The following is a 20,121-nucleotide window of genomic DNA, read 5'->3' as shown; positions in this document are numbered from 1 at the left end:
GCCACAGGCAACCACTGATCCCTTTAATGCCTCTAGTTTTGCTTTTTCCAGGATATCATGTACTTAGACTTACACAATATATAGTCTTGGCGGACTGGTTTCTTTCATTTAGAAGCATGTATCTCAGGTTCCATTGTGTCTTTTCTTGGCACACCATGTCTTCTTAATTCCTTTTGATCTGGAGCAGCCCCCCTGCCTTTTATCTGTCACTATATTGATTTTTTTTTAATCTCGATTTATTTGATTGTTTTCTCATGATCAGATTCAGGTTAAACATTTTTGGCAGGATTACCGCCTAGGTTGCAGGTGGACAAGCTACGACAAGCTAAGTCTGACCTGCCACCTGCTGCCACCTGCTTCTGTAAACGAAGTTTATTGGAACACAGCCATGGCTGTGACGGAGACCACATGGCTCACAAAAGCTAAAATGTTGACAAGCTGGCCTTTACATAAATAGTTTGCTGACCTCCGATGGAGGTGACTCATTCTTGTTTGCATCATATCCGAAAGCGCTTGATGCTGCTTTGTCCTGTTACTGGTCATACAGATTTCAGTCATTTGGTTAAGGCACTGGCTGCTGGATTTCTCTGTTGTAAAAGTATCTTTCTAATTAATAAGTAGCGTATGGAGTGATAAACATTGAGACCATATACATATCTTGTTTCCAGCAGTTTTGGTATTTCCCAGTGATCCTTATCTGAATCGCTGATATTGCTAGAAATCAGGATTTTTCTTACTGTGTGATTCTTTCTACATTTATTATTTCGCATGCTGCTGTAAAGAAGCAGTCCCCTGGGCCCCGCCCCCCTTTTTTTTTAGAAAGGAACAGGGTAATTTTGTAGTAGTATAGTCACAGCACATTATCACCTTGTCACAAAGAGACTCGTCCTTCAACACTATGTTGAGGTGATGCTTTCTAGTTTGTACTAAAAAATATACTGTAGATCCTTTAGTGTAATTTTTTTTAATGTTTATTCATTTTTTGAGAGAGAGAGAGACAGAGCACGTGCAGGGGAGGAGCAGAGAGGGAGGGAGACACAGAATCTGAAGCAGGCTTCAGGCTCTGAGCTGTCAGCACAGAGCCCCACATGGAGCTCGAATCCACGAACTGCGAGATCATGACCTGAGCTGAAGTCAGATCTTAACTGACTGAGCCACCCAGGTGCCCCTAGATTCTTTAGTTTAAATTCTGAACTCTATAAACTTAAAACACAAAATAACACTCTGTTTTCTGTGGCTGTGACTTACAGAATGAGAGTATAACAACATAGGGGATATGATAAGTTAGGGGCAGTTAGTGCTTACTTCTAGGAAAGGAGAGATAAGGGGACTAGGGAAAGACAGGTTTCAGCTGTATCTATATTGTCTTATTTCATAAAAAGTAGAAAAGGATCTGAAGCGGTCATGACAGTATGTTCAATTTGGTTGGTGGGTTAAAGGAATTTTCTATTCTCCACACTTTTTATGTTTAGAGTATTTCATAATTAAAATGAATAGCATCTCGATAGAGCTGAACCTTGGAATCTTACTATTATATAGATAGGACCCCTTGTTAAGTTATAATATTGGACATTATTCTGATTAATGGTGGGTGTTTGGTGTTTTTGCTTATACTGATTAGTCATTGAATTGGTCACTTTTTTCCCTTAGGTGTTTGTGCTTTCCCAAAAGTCTAAAAATAAGTTACAAACTGTACTCCTTCTATTTTTATAGCCTTTACTATGAGGTAAAGAATTATTTTATTGCCTGTTGATATTTTAATAATTTTTGAGACTTTATTGATTTTTATATTGAAATGTATGTTTTAACACTTCAGACTTCTTTGGGGGGCATCCTAACTGCCAGCAGTATATTTATTAAGTTGCCTTATTTTGCTTATTAATTTTTCTATGGATGCCTTTCATGGAGACCTAAGTGAATGAGGAAAGTTAGTGGTTACCTTCTCATCAACTTTCCAATAATGAAATATTAAATTAATTTTTGCAGAATTCATTCTGTAATCCCAGATTCTCCTGTAAAAGTTCGTTAGGTCTCAAAGTTAAGTTCAAAGGTGAGGAAAGATAAAATAAAAGAAAAACTCTGTGTAAAGTTGGACATCCTTTTCAAAATGTAATAGATAGGCCCCAGACTTTTCCTTTCAGCTAAGGTGAGCAACAGGAACTGAACTCACTCTTGCCTGGAACAACTAGAAAAAAAAAAACAAAACAAACCAAACTATGCAAAATTTATGCAACAGTGGTTTTCAGATACCGGACATCAGGCAGCCTAAGACAGTGGTCCCTGGGATAGGGGAAGCAAACAAGGTGACCCCTGTGATTGTGCCACCTTACCACCTGGAGGGAGTCTGTAGGCTACAGAGCAGGTAGGACTTGGTGAGTTCCATGAGTTCAGCTCAACAGCTGGCACACTGGAGGGGAGCCTGGAGACTTCATAGGACAGAGACCTGGAACGGAGAGGGCTGTGCAAAGGGAATGCTCTGAAGATTTGCAGAGCGTGTGTCTTCAGTTGAATACAGTCAGCACAAGGGTATAAGGAAACTACCGGCAGTCAAGGTGAAGAACAAGCTGAAGGAAGCAGAAGGCAGCACGCTCAGAGCTCAGACAGGCCTGAGAATAGTTTTGTTTTTGTTTTTTTTTTCCTCCACACCAGCCAGAATGGAAGAGCTTGTGATTCACAGGTTATCAGGCAGAGTATCTAAAGGGGTATTGCTGAAATTGTAAGGCAAAATGAGCCCTAGAGTAAATTCCGCTCTGCTCTCACCTGACAAAGCTCGAAAGCAAGACTCGAAAGGATCTAAGTTTCCAAGTAGTGTAACAAAGCTCAGGATGTTTATAGAAACACACAAATATCCAGCACTCAACAAGATAAAATTCACAATGACCTGAATCAAATCAGAACTTACCAGGCGTGCAAAGAAGTGAGAAAATATGACCCATAATTAGGAGAGAAATCAATCCAGTAAAACCAGCCTAGGAATGCTGCAGATGACAGAATTAGTAGACAAGGACAATTGAAAATTATTATAACTATACTGCAAATGTTCAGGAAGGTAGACGGACAGTTGAACATGTTAGCAATGGAAGATGTGAAAAGAAAAAAATCCCAAATTGAACTAGAGATGAAAACTACAACGTCTGAGATGGATATTCACCGAATAGGATTAACATGTAGATCAGATGCAGAAGAAAAGATTCTTAAACTGAAAACAAAGCAACAAAAACAGTCTAAAATAAAGCATAGAAAAAAACCCGAAAGAAAAATAAATAGAGCGGTAGGGAGGGGTGGGGCAGCTGCCATTAGCTAGATATACGTGTAATTGGAGACCATGAAGAGGGAAGCTGGGACAGGGGGGACAGAAGATGTATTGGAAGAAATGATGGTCGAAAATTTTACAAATGTGATGAAAACTATAAACCCACATATTCAAGCAGTTCAACAAATCCCAAGCAAAAGAAGGATGAAGAAAGCTATACCAAAGCATATATAATGAAGTCGCTTATAGCTGGTGATAAAGAGAAAGTTTAAAAACAGCCCCCCCCCCGCCAAAAAAAAGAACATATTATATAAGGAGGAACAAAGAGGAAAGACACAGACTTCTCATCAGAATGAGTGCATGTCAGAATTTGCGGAGCGACATCTTTAAAGTATTGAAAGACAAAAAGTCAATCTAGGATTCTATTCCCATCTTTCAGAAATGGAGGCATAAGAAAGACTTTTTAGACGTACAGAAGCTGAAAGAGACCATCACCAGGAAACATCAACTACGGGAAATGTTAAAGGGCCTTCTTCCAACAGAAGGAAAATGATACCAGATGGAAATTTGGAGGCACACAAAGAAATGAAGACTATTGGAGATGGTAAACATGGGTCAATATGAAAGGCTTTTTTTTCCCTTATTTAAAAAATTTTCTTAAAATAGGCTTCATCACATAAAGAAAAACACTAACCATGTTGTGGCGTTTGTGGAAAATATATGACAGAACTAGTACAAGGCCTAGGAGGGGAGAAATAGAAACATATCCTTTTTATTTTAAATTTTTTTATTAAAACATTTCTGCAATGTTTATTTTTGAGAGAGACAGAGACAGAGACAGAGTGTGAGTGCAGGAGGGACAGAGAGAGAGGTGAGACATAGAATGTGAAGCAGGCTCCAGGCTCTGAGCTGTCAGCACAGAGCCCAATGCAGGGCTCGAACCCATGAATCGTGAGATCATGACCTGAGCGGAAGTTGGATGCTTAACCAACTGAGCCACCTGGGTGGTCCTCTTTTTTTTAAATGTTTGTTTTTTTTTGGGGGGGGGGGGGTGCACACAGGCCGGGGGGGGGGGGGGGGCAGAGAGAGAGAGAGAAACAGACTCCAAAGTAGGCTCTGTGCTGTCAGCACAGAGCCAGATGCGGGGCTTGAACTCATGAATTGTGACTTCATGACCTGGGCCGAAGTCAGTTGCTCAACAGGCTGAACCACCCAGGTGCCCCTGGAAGCGTAAGATTCTTTCACTCTCTATAAAGTGTTACAGTGTCGCTTGGAGGTAGACTGATAAGTTAAAGATGTTTACTGCAAATCTTAGAGCAACCACATGTTCAGGCGCACACACACATTACCTGAGTTATAGATAATAGGCGAACAGAAGGGTTAAAATGGAATCATAAAAAATTGTCAGAGAGCCATTTGTCAAAAGAATGTAGAAGAGGAAATAACAGATGGACAAAACCAAACCCAAATAGCAAAGTGGTAGATTTCAATCCAATCATATCAGTAATCACATTAAATGTAAATGGTCTGAACTCCCTAATTAAAAGACAGACATAACAAGCAGTCCTAAATTATGTGTTACCAATAAGGCATGCACTTTTTTTTTTTTTACTGTTTTTATTTATTTTTTTAGAGAGAGAGAGTGAGTGGGAGAGGGGCAGAGAGAGAAAGAGAGGGAGACACAGAATCCGAAGCAGGCTCCAGGCGCTGAGCTGTCAACACACAGCCCGACGTGGGGCTCAAACCCACAAGCCGTGAGATCATGACCTGAGCTGAAGTTGGACGTTCGACTGACTGAGCCACCCAGGTGTCCCAGGGCATGCACTTTAAATATAAAGATAAAAATCAGTTAAAGGTAAAAGGACATAGAAGTTATACCATGCTGATACTAATCAAAAGAAAACTGATATCAGATAAAGTAGAATTCAGAGTTAAGAATATTGCTGGGGATAAAGACTCTCATTTGATAATGGAAAGACACCGATTAAGATGACATAAGGATTCTAAATGTTTATGCACCTGACATGACAGAACTTCAAATATGTATGAGGTCAAAGCTAACAGAACTGCAAAGAAAAATAGGTGATTCTGCAATTATTGTGAGAAATTTCAGCACTGCTCCCTCAATAATTGATGGAGCACAAAGAGAATCTGTAAGGATACAGAAAACTTGAACAACACTTATTGGACTAAATTGGCTACATTGACGTTTGTAGAACACTCCACCGGACAACAGAATACACATTCCTCTCTGGTGTACACAGAACATATACCAAGAGACCATATTGCAAGCCATAAAACTAAAGTCATGATGAATGTAGAAGGATTAAATTCATACAACGTAGGGTTTTTTGACTACGGTGGAATTAGATGAGAAATCAATAACAAGTATCTCTGGAAAATTCCAAAATATTTGGAAACCAAATAGCATACTTCTGAATAACCTACGTGCAAAAGCAGAGGTCAAAAGACGCAGTATTGTGAACTGAAAAAAAACGAATGCACAACTTTGCAAAATTTATGGGAAACAGGTAAAACAGTACTTAGAGGAATGTTTATAGGACTAGAAGTGCCTAAATTAGAGAAGAGATCTCAAATCAATGATTTCAGCTTCTATGTTAAGAGACTAGAAAAAGAAAAATTAAAACCAAAGTAAGCTAAAATAAAAAAATAAAGATTGCAGTAGAAAATAGAAAACCACAGTGAAAATAGCATCCAAAGCTAATTCTTTTTTCTTCATGATTAAAAATTTATTTATTTATTCATTTATAATTTACATCCAAGTTAGTTAGCATATAACATAGTGCAATAATGTTTTCAGAAGTAGATTCCAGTGATTCATCTCCTATGTATAACACCCAGTGCTCATCCCAACAGGTGTCTTCCTTGATGCCCCTTCACCATTTACCCCATCAGCCCCTCCAGCAACCCTCGGTTCTCCATATTTAAGAGTCTCTTATGTTTTGTCCCCTTCCCTGTTTTCATATTATTTTTGCTTCCCTTCCCTTATGTTCATCTGTCTCGTATCTTAAAGTCCTCATATGAGTGAAGTCATATGATATTTGTCCTTCTCTGACTGACTTACTTCGCTTAGCATAATACCCTCTAGTTCCATCCATGTTGTTGCAAATGGCAAGATTTCGTTCTTTTCGATTGCTAAATAATACTCCATTGTATATATATACCATATCTTCTTTATCCATTCATCCATTGATGGACATTTGGGTTCTTTCCATACTTTGGTTATTGTTGATAGTGCTGCTATAAACATTGGGGTGCATGTGCCCCTTCAAAACAGCATACCTGTATCCCTTGGATAAATACCTACTAGTGCAATTGCTGAGTCTTAGGGTAGTTCTATTTTTAACTTTTTGAGGAATTTCCATACGATTTTCCACAGTGGCTATACTAGTTTGCATTCCCACCAGCAGTGTAAAACAGAGCCTCTTTCTCCTCATCCTTGCCAACATGTGTTGTTGCCTGAGTTGTTCATGTTAGTCATTCTGATAGGTGTAAGGTGGTATTTAATTGTGGTTTTGATTTGTATTTTCCTGATGATGAGTGATGTTGAGCATTTTTTCATGTGTCTGTTGGCCATCTGGATGTCTTCTTTGGAAAAGTGTCTATTTTGCCCATTTCTTCACTGGATTATTTGTTTTTTGGGTGTTGAGTTTGGTAAGTTCTTTATAGATTTTGGATACTAACCCTTTATCCAATATGTCATTTGCAAATACCTTTTCCCATTACGTCGGTTGCCTTTTAGTTTTGTTGATTGTTTCCTTTGCTGTGCAGAAGGTTTTTATTTTGATGAGGTCCCAATAGTTCATTTTTGCTTTTAATTCCCTTGCCTTTGGAGACGTGTTGAGCAAGAAATTGCTGTGGCTGAGGTCAAAGAGGTTGTTGCCTGTTTTCTCCTCTAGGGTTTTGATGGTTTCCTGTCTCACATTTAGGTCTTTCATCCATTTTGAGTTTATTTTTGTGTATGGTGTAAGAAAGTGGTTCAGTTTCATTCTTCTGCATGTTGCTGTCCAGTTCTCCCAGCACCATTTGCTAAAGAGATTTTTTTCCATTGGATACTCTTTCCTGTTTTGTCAAAGATTAGTTGGCCATCCATGTGTGGGTCCATTTCTGGGTTCTCTATTCTATTCTATTGATCTGAGTGTCTGTTTTTGTGCCAGTACCATGCTGTCTTGATGATTACAGCTTTGTAGTAGAGGCTAAAGTCTGGGATTGTGATGCCTCCCGCTTTGGTTTTCTTTTTCAACATTACTTTGGCTAGTTGGGGTCTTTTGTGGTTCCATACAAATTTTACGATTGTTACAAACATATACTTATTTTTCCCCCATTTTACTCAAAATGTGGCTTACTTGAAAAATAATGGTCAGCCTTTCTTTACCTTTAACATATCTTGAAGATCTTATATTAGTAGAGTGCTTTCTTGGCCTCTTTTTTTTTTTTTTTTTGTACAGTTGAAAACTATGTCTCATTGTTTGGGCATATTATAATTTATTTGCAAAGCCTCCCCACCGGAGGACATTTCTTTGGATTTTCCTAAGCATTTGCTATTGCAACCAGTGCTACAGTTAGTATCCTGGTATATGTGTCATATTGAACACGTGTGCAGAGTGTGCAAAGTGTATCTCTGTGATCAATTCTCCAAGTGGAATTGCTAGATCAAAGGGTATATGCATATGTAATTTTGATATATATCAGATTGCCCTCTGTAGGTATTGTAGCATCAGATGTTATTAATGAAAACTAATACTGGTATTTGAAATACTCCTTTAAAAAGAATATTTAGTTTTTTTTGTTTTTTTTGTTTTTTTTTTTTTGTTTTTTTTTTTTTTTTGCATTCTTTGCTGAGGTAGAGTAGTTATATTGTAGGTTGTCTGAATTTTGGGAAGAGTAATGACTGTTCTAGATCATTGGTTTCCACTATTGGCCAAAGACCCTGAAGGGGTCATATGCTAAACTAACATCAACTGTATAGAAAATACTACCTCACACATGAATGCTATATATTTCAAATGTGCATAGATGCTGTTGTATTGAATAAAATGCCAGTGCATTTAAGAACGTTGCTGAATCCTTAATTCAGCTAATAACGGCTCAACATCTTCTCAGTGGTTCCATTATTTTAGGTGACCTTTGGATTTTGGTGGCATGTTAGCTTCATTTTGTGTTCTATTGACCTTTTCAAAGTAGCTTAGTCTGGAGGTCTAGGAGAACAGAGCAAAAGACTATGCATATACCATGAGTGTCTATTTGAATATAATAAAAATAATATTTCTTTTATAGATATTCCTTTGAGGACCAGCCTGCCACCACCATTCAGAAATTATAAATACGGTAACTAATTTTTTGTATTCTTTAAAAGTGTATATTAATATAGTTTCACATTAGTTTTACGTTGCTAGCAATTTGAATTTGGTTTTTAAAAATTAGTTTACTATCTGTAAATAAAAACCAGTATGGAAGTTTATTTAGAAATCTCGAAATCCTGGTGTATCATTAAATTGTAATTGTGTATGAAAGTGGCCTATTTATGAGGAATAAATAGCATATTTGGCAAACCATGTCTAAAATGAATTTCTTGGGGCGCCTGGGTGGCTTAGTCGGTTAAGCATCTGGCTTCGGCTCAGGTCGTGATCTCGCGGTTTGTGAGTTCGAGCCCCACGTCGGGCTGTGTGCTGACAGCTCAGAGCCTGGAGCCTGCTTCCGATTCTGTGTCTCCCTCTCTCTCTGCCCCTCCTCCGCTCATGTTCTCTCTGTCTCTCAAAAATAAATAAACATTAAAAAAAATTTTTTTTAAAATTAAATGAATTTCTTTGTAAGGTAACCAGAAAAGAAAAGTGATTAAAGACTGGGAATTAAAAGAAGAGATTAAACATTAATTTAAATGCCAGTAACTTGAGCATATTACATAGCAGTTTTGTATGTTGCAGTGTTGTTTAAAAATGTAGTAATGAGGCAGGAAGTTGGGTTTCATTATTTGGTAAAAAGATGGCATGGTTATTAACCTTCAGCAGAATGACACTCATCAAACTTTGAGTCTGAGACTTCACTTGAAAATTATGACGCACCTAATAAATATTTCTGTTAATTGGTACAGACATTTTTTGAAGTATAAATTTTTTATTACCTTAGATCATTTTTTTTGGAGTGGCTTTTAATTCTGTTCCCATTTGGTAGAGCAACTTATGACCTAAAATACTTTGAAATCACAATCTTCACCGTGTGTATGCATTTTAATATCCAGAGACTAATTGTGAGGTTATAAGGGGTAGTCAAGCAGAAGTTGAAGGCACTGAGTGGAAAGTACTTTGATTTATTGGGCTTAAAGAATTTACATACTAAATATTGAATAAGAGAAAGGAATAAAAAAGCATGGTTAAGTAAATATGAAACTTCTCAATTCTGGCTTTCATGGCTTTCAGAGTATAATCACTTGCAATATAACCTTAAACTTGAATCAACCTACAAATGCCGTTTCCTTTTTTGCATGGTGCGTGCGTGCCTCTGTGTGTGTGTGTGTGTGTGTGTGTGTGTGTGTGTGCGCGCGCGCGCATGTACATGCATATGCATACATACTCAAACTTGTGTTCCATGTAAGTTATTTTGAAAAATAAGTTTTAGATACTGGCATTAGAATGTCTGACTATTAATCATCATGGTGGTAGATCATGTGCCTTTTATATTTCTCCACCTTTTTAACACTGCTTTGTTCTAGGATTTGTGTACTATTTAGGTGAATTGGCAGAAGAAGTGAATACATTTATCTGTGAAATTAGAAATTAGAGAACTAGGGTTTTGATAGACTTCCAGGGACTTAGTAACTCAGTCTGGGTTTGGCTTTGTAACAATCTGCTGCTTTGTGTTCACTCAGAACAGCCAAACATTACTTTCTCACCTGTCATTGTCCTTCGGTATTGCTACATACTCTGTGGGAATAGAATCCATTGGGTGATGGGGAGTGGAAAGGGTGCAGAGTCAGATTTCCACTCTGTTGGTTGCGGTCTTTGTGCCCTTGGGCAAAGGGCTGGCTCACTCGACTTGAGAGTCTGAGATTTCTCATGGGCTCTTCTCCCATTTAATTGTCATCTACATCTATTATTGATTTATCCTGACCAGACTGTGTGTTCTAAAGCACATCGGATGCTGTCTTATTTTTAAACCTTGTCACCTAGACACTGTGCATGTGTGTAATAAATATTGGTGGCTGTGCAGCATGGAGCTTCTAATACTGTTTGTTTCATGAGGCTGTGTCAGATTAAACAATGCTCGTGTAAACACGTCAAATACCTAACAAGTTTTTTATTTTTATTTTTATGAGGTTATGTTCCTCAAGGAATTTCCATTAAGGGTGCAATACCCATAGATGTTGTTTCTGTTAATAATGCAGATATTTTTGGGGGTGCCTGGGTGGCTCAGTCGTTTAAGCATTCAACTTCAGCTCAGGTCATGATCTCGTGGCTTGTGAGTTCGAGCCCCACGTCGGGCTCTGTGCCGACAGCTCAGAGCTTGGAGCCTGCTTCAGATTCTGTGTCTCCCTCTCTCTTTGTCCCTCCCCTGCTTGGGCTCTGTCTCTGTCTCTCTCTCAAAAATAAATAAACATTAAGAAAATTTAAAAAAATAATGCAGGTTTAAAAAATTTTTTTAATTTTTAATTTAAAAAAAATTTTTAATGTTTATTTTTGAGATAGAGACAGAGCGTGAGTGGGGAAGGGGCAGAGAGTAGGGAGACATAGAATCTGAAGCAGGCTCCAGGCTCTGAGCTGTCAGCACAGAGCGCGACGCGGGGTTCGAATTCACGGGCGGTAAGATCGTGACCTGAGCCAAAGTCAGACGCTCAACCGACTGAGCCACCCAGGTGCCCCAATGCAGTTTTTTTTTAAAAAAGAAGTAAGAACAAGTGAAAAAAGATTGTTTAACAAGAAAGGGACATTATTATTAATATAATATATTTTGCTAGCTTGTTGTTTCTTATCACATCTTACCCGTTTCTGTTGGAGGGAAAAATCTATAAATTTCTGTTCACATTATTTCTTCTTCTGCTAAAAAAAAAATGTAGCCCTCTTATTATGGGTTTGCAGAACCCATTAGAACAAAGATATTTGTAATTTAAAGGCTCATTAGCAAAATATATAGAACATAATTAATATTTGGTAAGACCAAACTATAGTTTTGCATATTGATTGTAACAGGCTTTAAGTGGGATTCATTCTTTTTTTTTTAATTTTAATGTTTATTTATTTACTTTTGAGAGATAGAGAACGCACATGTGTGCACATAAGTGGGGGAGGGGCAGAGAGAGGGAGGGAGAAAGAATCCGAAGCAGGCCCCAGGCTCCGAGCTGTAAGCACAGAGCCTGACCTGGGGCTCAAACCCACAAACCATGAGAACATGACCTAAGCCGAAGTCAGATGCTTAACCAACTGAACCCTAAGCAGGATCCTTTTACTTAAAAAACTGTTACTGGCTTTTCTAACTTGTCTCTAATAATAAACCAGTATCTGTCTATAGTGAGAAAAAGAGAAAAGGGAACTTGGAATAATAGGTAATCCAAAAGCCAATTTGTTTATTTTCTTGTGTACCTTATAAGCTTATTTTTAGCAGTTGTGGTATATTTACATTCCTAATACTCATTTTTCACTTAGATTAGATTTAGTTTTAGTTCTTAACAATACATAGAGTTTTAGGATTAGGCTGACCTTGTATTAAAAATTGCAGTTGATAATTGAAAGCTGACTTTAAAATAATGGGTAACTCTGAGTGCTAGTTCTTAACTGGATAGCTACCCTATTCTTTTGTGTTATTAGAACAGAGTTAAATCAGGGCCTGTTTTTTTTTTTTTTTTTTAATTTTTAATTTTTTTTAACGTTTATTTATTTTTGAGACAGAGAGAGACAGAGCATGAACGGGGGAGGGTCAGAGAGAGGGAGACACAGAATCTGAAACAGGCTCCAGGCTCTGAGCTGTCAGCACAGAGCCCGACGCGGGGCTCGAACTCACGGACCGCGAGATCATGACCTGAGCCGAAGTCAGACGCTTAACCGACTGAGCCACCCAGGTGCCCCTCAGGGCCTGTTTTTTAAAGTAGATCCTTTTGTTTTACTATTGGAATTCCTTATGGAATCAAACGGCATGATTGATAGAAATAAATTTTAGTTTAAGCTTAAGAGTTTATCCAGATATAATAATACATGTAATCACAGTACACTAATTAAATGGTGAAATAAAACCAAGTGAAGAATTGGAAACTTTGTGACTTTAAGCCTGTTGAATGCTGAGCCTATTTATAATTAAGAGGTCATTGTTACAGAGTCAGAATTTGCCCAATGTGGAGAAATTACTTCTTGGAAAAGCACAGTGTGGCCTGACTTCAAGGTAAACAGATTAAAGAGTGAAGGAGGATTGAATAAAGCAGATTAGACGGTGTGAGCCTGTGCATCATTTGAAAACCAGGAGGCAAATACTGGTACTCTGTGGGCATTAGCAGCCTTGGCCAGATTACCAGGGTGATCCTTTGACCTCCTGCCACTTGTATGCATTCTGAGAGCCGGGTAGATTGTTTTGAACTGCTTATGTTAATGTCCGATAATTTTTTTACATTATTTGCTCGTTGTAGCATTCTGCAAGTCCCCCCAGGGACAAGACAGAGTGACATGATCCATCTGGCTTCTGTTCTAAGGGGAAGGTGTGCCAAGGTGACTGCAGGTTACGGCATATAGTTGTGTGTGCCAAAGGCCACGGCTTTCAGATATCTTTAAACACAGTGATCTTTAATGGCCTATAGTGATACTTTTTCTTCTACTGCACTACATTTTTAAGTGAACTGGTCGTAAGGCAAGGACGTAAGTTTCTCAGTTCTGTAGCTGTATCTTTCCATTGCAAATTGTTAAAATGAAGTTTTAGAATAATCTTTGTAAAAATACTTCTTTCTTTCTTTCAGATAAACTAAAGATTGTTCATCAAGCACATAAATCAAAGGTACGTTTCATATGTACGGCATCTGGCACGTAGAAAGTAATCGCTGTCGGCTGTCTCAGTGAATAAGGGAACAAATGCATGCACTTCTAAAATATTTTCCATTATAGTAGCATTTTTTTATTTCATAAGTACCCTTCCTACAGCCTTACTTTTCCATTAAGGAAAAAAAAAAAACCTCACCAAGTCATATCCCTGTGAGTAGTAGATCTTGTTAAAAAGTATTAATTTTTGGGGCGCCTGGGTGGCTCAGTCGGTTGAGTGTCCGACTTCAGCTCAGGTCACGATCTCGCGGTCCGTGAGTTCGAGTCCCGCGTCGGGCTCTGGGCTGATGGCTCAGAGCCTGGAGCCTGCTTCCGATTCTGTGTCTCCCTCTCTCTCTGCTCCTCCCCCGTTCATGCTCTGTCTCTCTCTCTATCTCAAAAATAAATAAACGTTAAAAAAAAAAAAGTATTAATTTTTAAAAAAGCATACATGGGGGCGCCTGGGTGGCTCAGTCGGTTAAGTGGCCGACTTCGGCTCAGGTCATGATCTCGCGGTCCGTGAGTTTGAGCCCTGCGTCAGGCTCTGTGCTGACAGCTCAGAGCCTGGAGCCTGTTTCAGATTCTGTGTCTCCCTCTCTCTGACCCTCCCCCGTTCATGCTCTGTCTCTCTCTGTCTCAAAAATAAATAAACGCTAAAAAAAAAAATTTATAAAAAAGCATACATGTTATTTTTTTAATATTTATTTATTTATGTAAAGAGCGAGCGCGTGAGCCAGCATGAGCAGGGGAGGGGCAGAGAGAGAGGGAGAGAGAGAGAATCCCAAGCGGGGCTCAAACTCATGAACCGTGAGATCATGACCTGAGCCAAAATCAAGAGTCAGATGCTTACCTGACTGAGCCACCCAGGCATCCCAAAGAATACATGTTCTATATCAAGTGAATATTTAAAATAAAATAAACATAAGCATAAAACTTGGTAAAGTAAATTTAGGTTACAAAAAAAAAAAAAAAAGAGGAAACCTTCTGTTATCTGGCAGTTCAATATCTTTGATTTTCTTAATTGTGTATCAGAAGAAAAGAGCCAAAAGCAGGTAAAAATAATTTTACTGTTTTTTCTGACCTATCTCTTTCTGTGTGTAAGAGAAGGTCCGGACTCTGGCTCTTGGGAACATGCCTTCAAGTTGCACACAGGGCATGGCCTGCAGTCTTAATGGTATCTTACCTGCTCTGGAGAAAGCTGTTTATTTATCATGTGTTTACATGTCTGTTTTCTTACTTTTTTAGAGTAATGTATTTATAAAGCCACAATCAAAGATTTGCTTCTCGGGGCACCTGGGTGGCTCAGTTGGTTGAGCGGCCGACTTCGGCTCAGGTCATGATCTCGCGGTCCGTGGGTTCGAGCCCAGCATCGGGCTCTGTGCTGACAGCTCAGAGCCTGAGGCCTGTTTCGGATTCTGTGTCTCCCTCTCTCTGACCCTCCCCCGTTCATGCTCTGTCTCTCTCTTTCTCAAAAATAAATAAACGTTAAAAAATTAAAAAAAAAAAATTTGCTTCTCATACAGACTAAAGCGATCTTTTTTCTTGAATGTCAATGACTTTGTATCGACTCCTCATTAAAGCTGTAACCTTAGTCTATTATACAAACTAGTCAAGGATGAGGGACCATAATCTGTTCTTCGTGTCTCCAATATCTGGCACAATGCCTCATTCATAAGAGTGTTTTTATAACAATTTAAAAAAATTTGTTATGTTTATTTATTTTTGAGAGTGAGACAGAGGGTAAACTGGAGAGAGACAGAGAAAGAGGGAGACACAGAATCCAAAGCAGTCTCCAGGCTCTGAGCTGTCAGCCCAGAGCCTGATGAGGGGCTCGAACTCACAGACCACAAGATCATGACCTGAGCCGAAGTCAGATGCTTCACCGACTGAGCCACCCAGGCACACCATCGATTTTTGAATTAAGTATTTATTTTTGAATTCACCTAATTTCATTGTCTTCTCTAGTCATAGATGCCTACCATAAACTCAGTCAGCCTTCAAGTAAATGTATACCAGACATTACAAAGAAAATGGCATCAGGGTATGGCTATCAAATGTGAATTAGTAACTTCAAAACACATTTTTTTTTCCTTGTAGCTTAAAATAGCACACATTTATTCTCTTCTAGTTTTGGAGGCCAGAAGTCCAAAATTAGTTTCACTGGGCTAAAATCAAGGTGCTGGTAGGACTAGTTCTTTCCAGTAATTTTACTTTTTTATACCACGGATTATATGTACCAATTTGACGTTACCCCTTGTCAGATGCTTTAAAATTCAGTGCCACATGTGTCCGGGCTGCGGTGTGGAATCTGCACTTTGTGTGAGTGCTAGAATGTCCCTCCACTATGGCCGCCGACTTCATTCTTTTTCTGGGACAGGAGGGTTTACAACCTTGTCTCTAAAATGTGGAGAATAGGAAGTTTGGGCTTGTTATAGAGGGAGAAAAATATATACGTATACGTATATGTGCGTGTGCGTGTGTGTATACATACATACGTATGTATGTATACATATGTACATGTATACATACGCACACACACACATATATATATAATAAAGTTATAAGGAAACAATATGCTCTTTGAAAAGGTTGTAAAATAGAGTGATGTCATTCTCCATTCAGTGTTGCATTTTTACATTGTTGGACTTGTCCATATGATCGTACGATGAGGTACAAAGACCTGATTCATAATATTCAAATACTCAATATCATGACATTTAAAAAAAAATCAGGAAATTTTCCTCTTATAGTTGGAAATCTATTAGAATTGTTTCTTATGTTAAAAATGGTTTTTTAAGTTTATTTATTTTGAGAGAGAGAGTGGAGCAGGGGCAGAGAGAGAGAGGGAGAGAGAGAATCCTAGGCAGGCTCCGTGCTGCCAGTGCAGAACCCAACATGGGACTTGAACTCATGAACTGTGAGATCATGACCTGAGCCGAAACCAAGAGTCTGATGCTTAACCAACCGAGCCACCCAGGAGCCCGTTTCTTATATTTAAAACACATGTTCCAACCTGGCATGTTAGAGTTATACAATTAGAGCTTATCTTTCCAGTTGAACAATGTCTTTATTTAAAGAAATAAAGTTGCTTTAGAATGTTTCTGGAATCTGGCTTAATAAATTTTCATCTAAGCCATAACCATTCTAGTTAAATACAGACTATACACCCCAGGGATGATTCTTCCACGTTTCCTCTTCAGCTTTTTATAAGGAAAGGGGTTAATATATTTTTACAGATACAGATTTAAAACTTAAGAAAAACTTTACCCCAAAGCCCTCATTTGTGCTTTATCCAGCTTCCAGTCATTTTTCTCATTTCCCCATCTGCATTCTGTTTTCCATTTTCTGTTCCTCGTCTGTGGGGCTTGTAAAGCAACCCTGGACCAGCGACCAGCCCATCAGTTTTCCAACAACCCAGCAACCCAGCTGTAGTTTTAGTCTCCTTCCTCAGCCAGAGGAAGAGACTTCCAACTGTCTTAATGACCTTGATCACAAAGGCATTTCCCCCATTTCCTCAATTTTCTACTTTTAGAGACTTCTTAATTACCAGGTATCTACAGAAATTTCTTCCCACTATTACAATGAAACTATCTGGATACCTTCCTGTGAGAGCCTCCTGTTTGGAGGAGCCTACTGTTTGGAGCTCATAAGCTCAGTTTTTTGTTTTTTGTTTTTCCCAATGTTTATTTATTTTTGAGAGAGAGAGAGAGAGAGACAGAGCACGAGCAGGGGAGGGGCAGAGAGAGAGACGGGGGGAGACACAGAATCCGAAGCAGGCTCCAGGCTCTGAGCTGTCAGCACAGAGCCCAACACAGGGCTTGAACCCATGAACTGCGAGATCATGATCTGAGCTGAAGTCAGATGCTCAACCGACTGAGCCACCCAGGTGCCCCTGAGCTCAGTTTTTGTTGAATGAATGAGTCAATCAATAGTACAGTGTAAATAATTACCTTAATATGATTTATGGTTATCAAGAAAATGTACCTGTGTGTGTATTATGGGGCTGTTTGTAAAGTCAGAATAATTCCTATTAAAGAGTTTTAAAATGAAAACTCTAGAGGTGCCTGGGTGGCTCAGTCGGTTGGGCGTCCGTCTTTGGCTCAGGTTATGATCTCGAGGTTCTTGGGTTTGGGCCCCACATCGGGCTCCATGCTGACAACTCAGAGCCTGGAGTCTGCTTTGGATTCTGTGTCTCCTTCTCTCTCTGTCCCTCCCCTACTTGTGCTCAAATAATTCAAAAATAAATAAACATAAAAAAATTGTTTTTAAATAAAAACTCTAATTTCTCCTATTTTGTGAGTTTGGAAACCAGGTAACTACTCTTGTTAAAAGTTTATGAGAGGAAGAAGTCATACCCTGCAAGAATTTTTTTAAGAAATGTGCAAGATCTTTAAGAAGAAAACTTCAAAATGCTAGTGAGGGTTATTCAGTTGTCCAGGTCCATTGAACTGAACTCCCCTTAAGATCTTTGCATTTTATTTATGTGAAATTCTACCTCAATTTAACAACAACAACAAAAAAAATAGACACACCAAAAGGATCCAACATAAGACTTAAATGGAAATGCTTAGGGTATTTGGATAGGAAGATGCACCAGCTTGAAGATGTCTGTTTTCTCTTAGTTAACTTATGAATTTAATGTCACCCCAATAAAATACAGCAGCAGTTGTGTATACATATGAATTAAAGAAGCTGGTTGTAATACTAATATGCAAAAAGTAAGAACAGTCAGGAAAAAGAAGAGAAAGGAGAGTGGCCAGCCCTGACATGTATTAGCCATATGATTAAACTAAAGTAAATAAAACAGTGTAGTAACTGGCACATGAACTGTTAGGTGAATGGCACAGAATTAAAAGTACAGAAAGAGACCCAAATATATATGGGAATTTAGTGTATAGTAAATTCAAAGCTGTAGAGAAAATATGGAGGATTCTGTAAGTGTTACTGGGACAACTGGGGAGACGTCCAGAAAACAGCTAAATTGAATCCGTATTCTTTTCTTCATGCCAAAATAAATATCCATCGGGTTAATGACTTAAGTGTGACAGTAGAGCCCACAGGTAAGAATGTAGATGAAACAGATTGAACATGAGTAGATCATTTGTTCACGCCAGGTGATGGGTACGTGGAGGGTTCAGTATGCTGCTCGGTATACAGTGTATGTTTGAGATTCTCCATAATTAAAAGCTTAGAAAAAATGAAATTGATGAACATGTTTGAAGAAAACGTGAAATTTTAGAAGGAATTTTGGAATGAAGGCCGTTCTAAGTAAGATGTAGAAAACCCAAAAACTGTCAGAAAAATTGCTAAGTTTACTTCATGTATTTATTCAACAGGCATTCAGCACTTTTACTAGAAAAAAAAAACATTATAAGAAAAAAATCAAGGAAGGAATGAACACTGGAGCAAAATTTTCTTTTTTTTCTTTTTTTTTAACTTTATTTTTGATTTTTTAAAATTTACATCCAAATTAGTTAGTATATAGTGAAGCAATGATTTCAGTAGATTCCTTAATGCCCCTTACCCATTTAGCCCATCCCCCCCTCCCACAACCCCTCCAGCAACCCTCAGTTTGTTCTCCATATTTATAAGTCTCTTTTGTTTGGAGCAAAATTTTCTAAGTTATATTACAGACAAGGCCTAATTTTATTAGTGTGTGTGTGTGTATGTGTATTACAATTCTATTTAAAAAATTATCATTTGAGGGGCATTTGGCTGGCTCAGAACAGCATGTAACTCTTGATCTCGGGGTTATGAGTTCAAGTCCCATGTTGGGTATAGAGATTACTTAAAAATAAAGTCTTTTTAAAAAAATTATCCTTGGGGCACCTGGGTGGCTCAGTCGGTTGAGCGTCCAACCTCGGCTCAGGTCATGATCTCACAGTCTGTGAGTTCGAGCCCCGCATCAGGCTCTGTGCTGACAGCTCAGAGCCTGGAGCCTGCTTCCAATTCTATGTCTCCCTCTTTCTCTGCCCCTCCCCTGCTCATGCTCTGTCTCTCTCTGTCTCAAAAATAAATAAAAACATTAAAAAAAAATTAAAAAAAAATTATCCTTTGAGCCCATTAAAAAACAAAATATTTATGACTTTACTCAAAATAAATACAAATTAAGACTGCACATAATCTTCATCTGTTAGGTTGCCAAAGATTAGACGGTGTTGATAATACACCGTGTCAGGGGGGCTGTGAGAAACAGGTACTCTCAGCAATTGGTAGCGTTCCTGTAAAGTGGTACCACTTCTGTGAAGCATAATTTAGCAATATCTGCCAGAAAAAAATTGTGTGTATTCTCTGACCCAATGATTCTACTTCTGGGAATTTATCTTACATATAAAACTTGTGCAAAATCTATCTTAGCCATAAAACTTGTATGTATGCAAAATATCACACGTATGAGAGGTTATTTGTTGCAGGGTTCTTTACGGTGGCAAGAGATGGAAACAATCTAATGGCCATCAGTGAGGACAGAGTGTGTGTATATGTGTTTATGTCTCTTCAGTGGAATACCCTGCAGCCTTGCTAAATTATGAGGCATCTCGTATACCAATTTGGAATGATTTTAAGCTATGTTTTAAGAGAAAAAAGCAAAGTGTTAGAATATAGCGTACAATATGCTGTTATTTGTTTGAAAAATTTTACATGCACATTTCTGCCTGCATGAACATATACAGACACAGTGTCTGGAAGGATATACCAGAATTAGTAGAAGTTATTTGTAGGAGAACTGGGCACCTGGTAGATAGGGATTGGAAGGAGACGTACTTTACACTCCATCCATATGTACTTGGAGAATTTTGTATTATGAGTATGTTACCTATTCTTAAATGATTTGTTTTAAATAACATTCCCCCTCCCCCC

General features: G+C 38.4%; 1 protein-coding gene across 6 annotated transcripts in view; it reads left to right on the top strand.

The window, feature by feature from the left end:
* CC1H2orf76 (chromosome C1 C2orf76 homolog) overlaps positions 1 to 20,121 on the top strand; it is a 66,214-nt gene that overhangs the window by 31,145 nt on the left and 14,948 nt on the right. For 5 of the 6 annotated variants that reach the window (XM_049615741.1, XM_049615742.1, XM_049615737.1 and 2 more), the window contains 2 exons: positions 8,552 to 8,602; positions 13,206 to 13,243. In XM_049615741.1, the coding sequence (XP_049471698.1) occupies positions 8,552 to 8,602; positions 13,206 to 13,243 (89 nt within the window). The remainder of the gene's footprint in view (positions 1 to 8,551; positions 8,603 to 13,205; positions 13,244 to 20,121) is intronic. The other variant, XM_049615743.1, reaches the window with a different exon arrangement.

Source organism: Panthera uncia, assembly GCF_023721935.1.
Source record: "Panthera uncia isolate 11264 chromosome C1 unlocalized genomic scaffold, Puncia_PCG_1.0 HiC_scaffold_3, whole genome shotgun sequence".
NCBI lineage: Eukaryota > Metazoa > Chordata > Mammalia > Carnivora > Felidae > Panthera > Panthera uncia.
The sequence above is the reverse complement of the archived record's forward strand: the minus strand, read 5'-3'. Positions and strand labels throughout refer to the sequence as shown.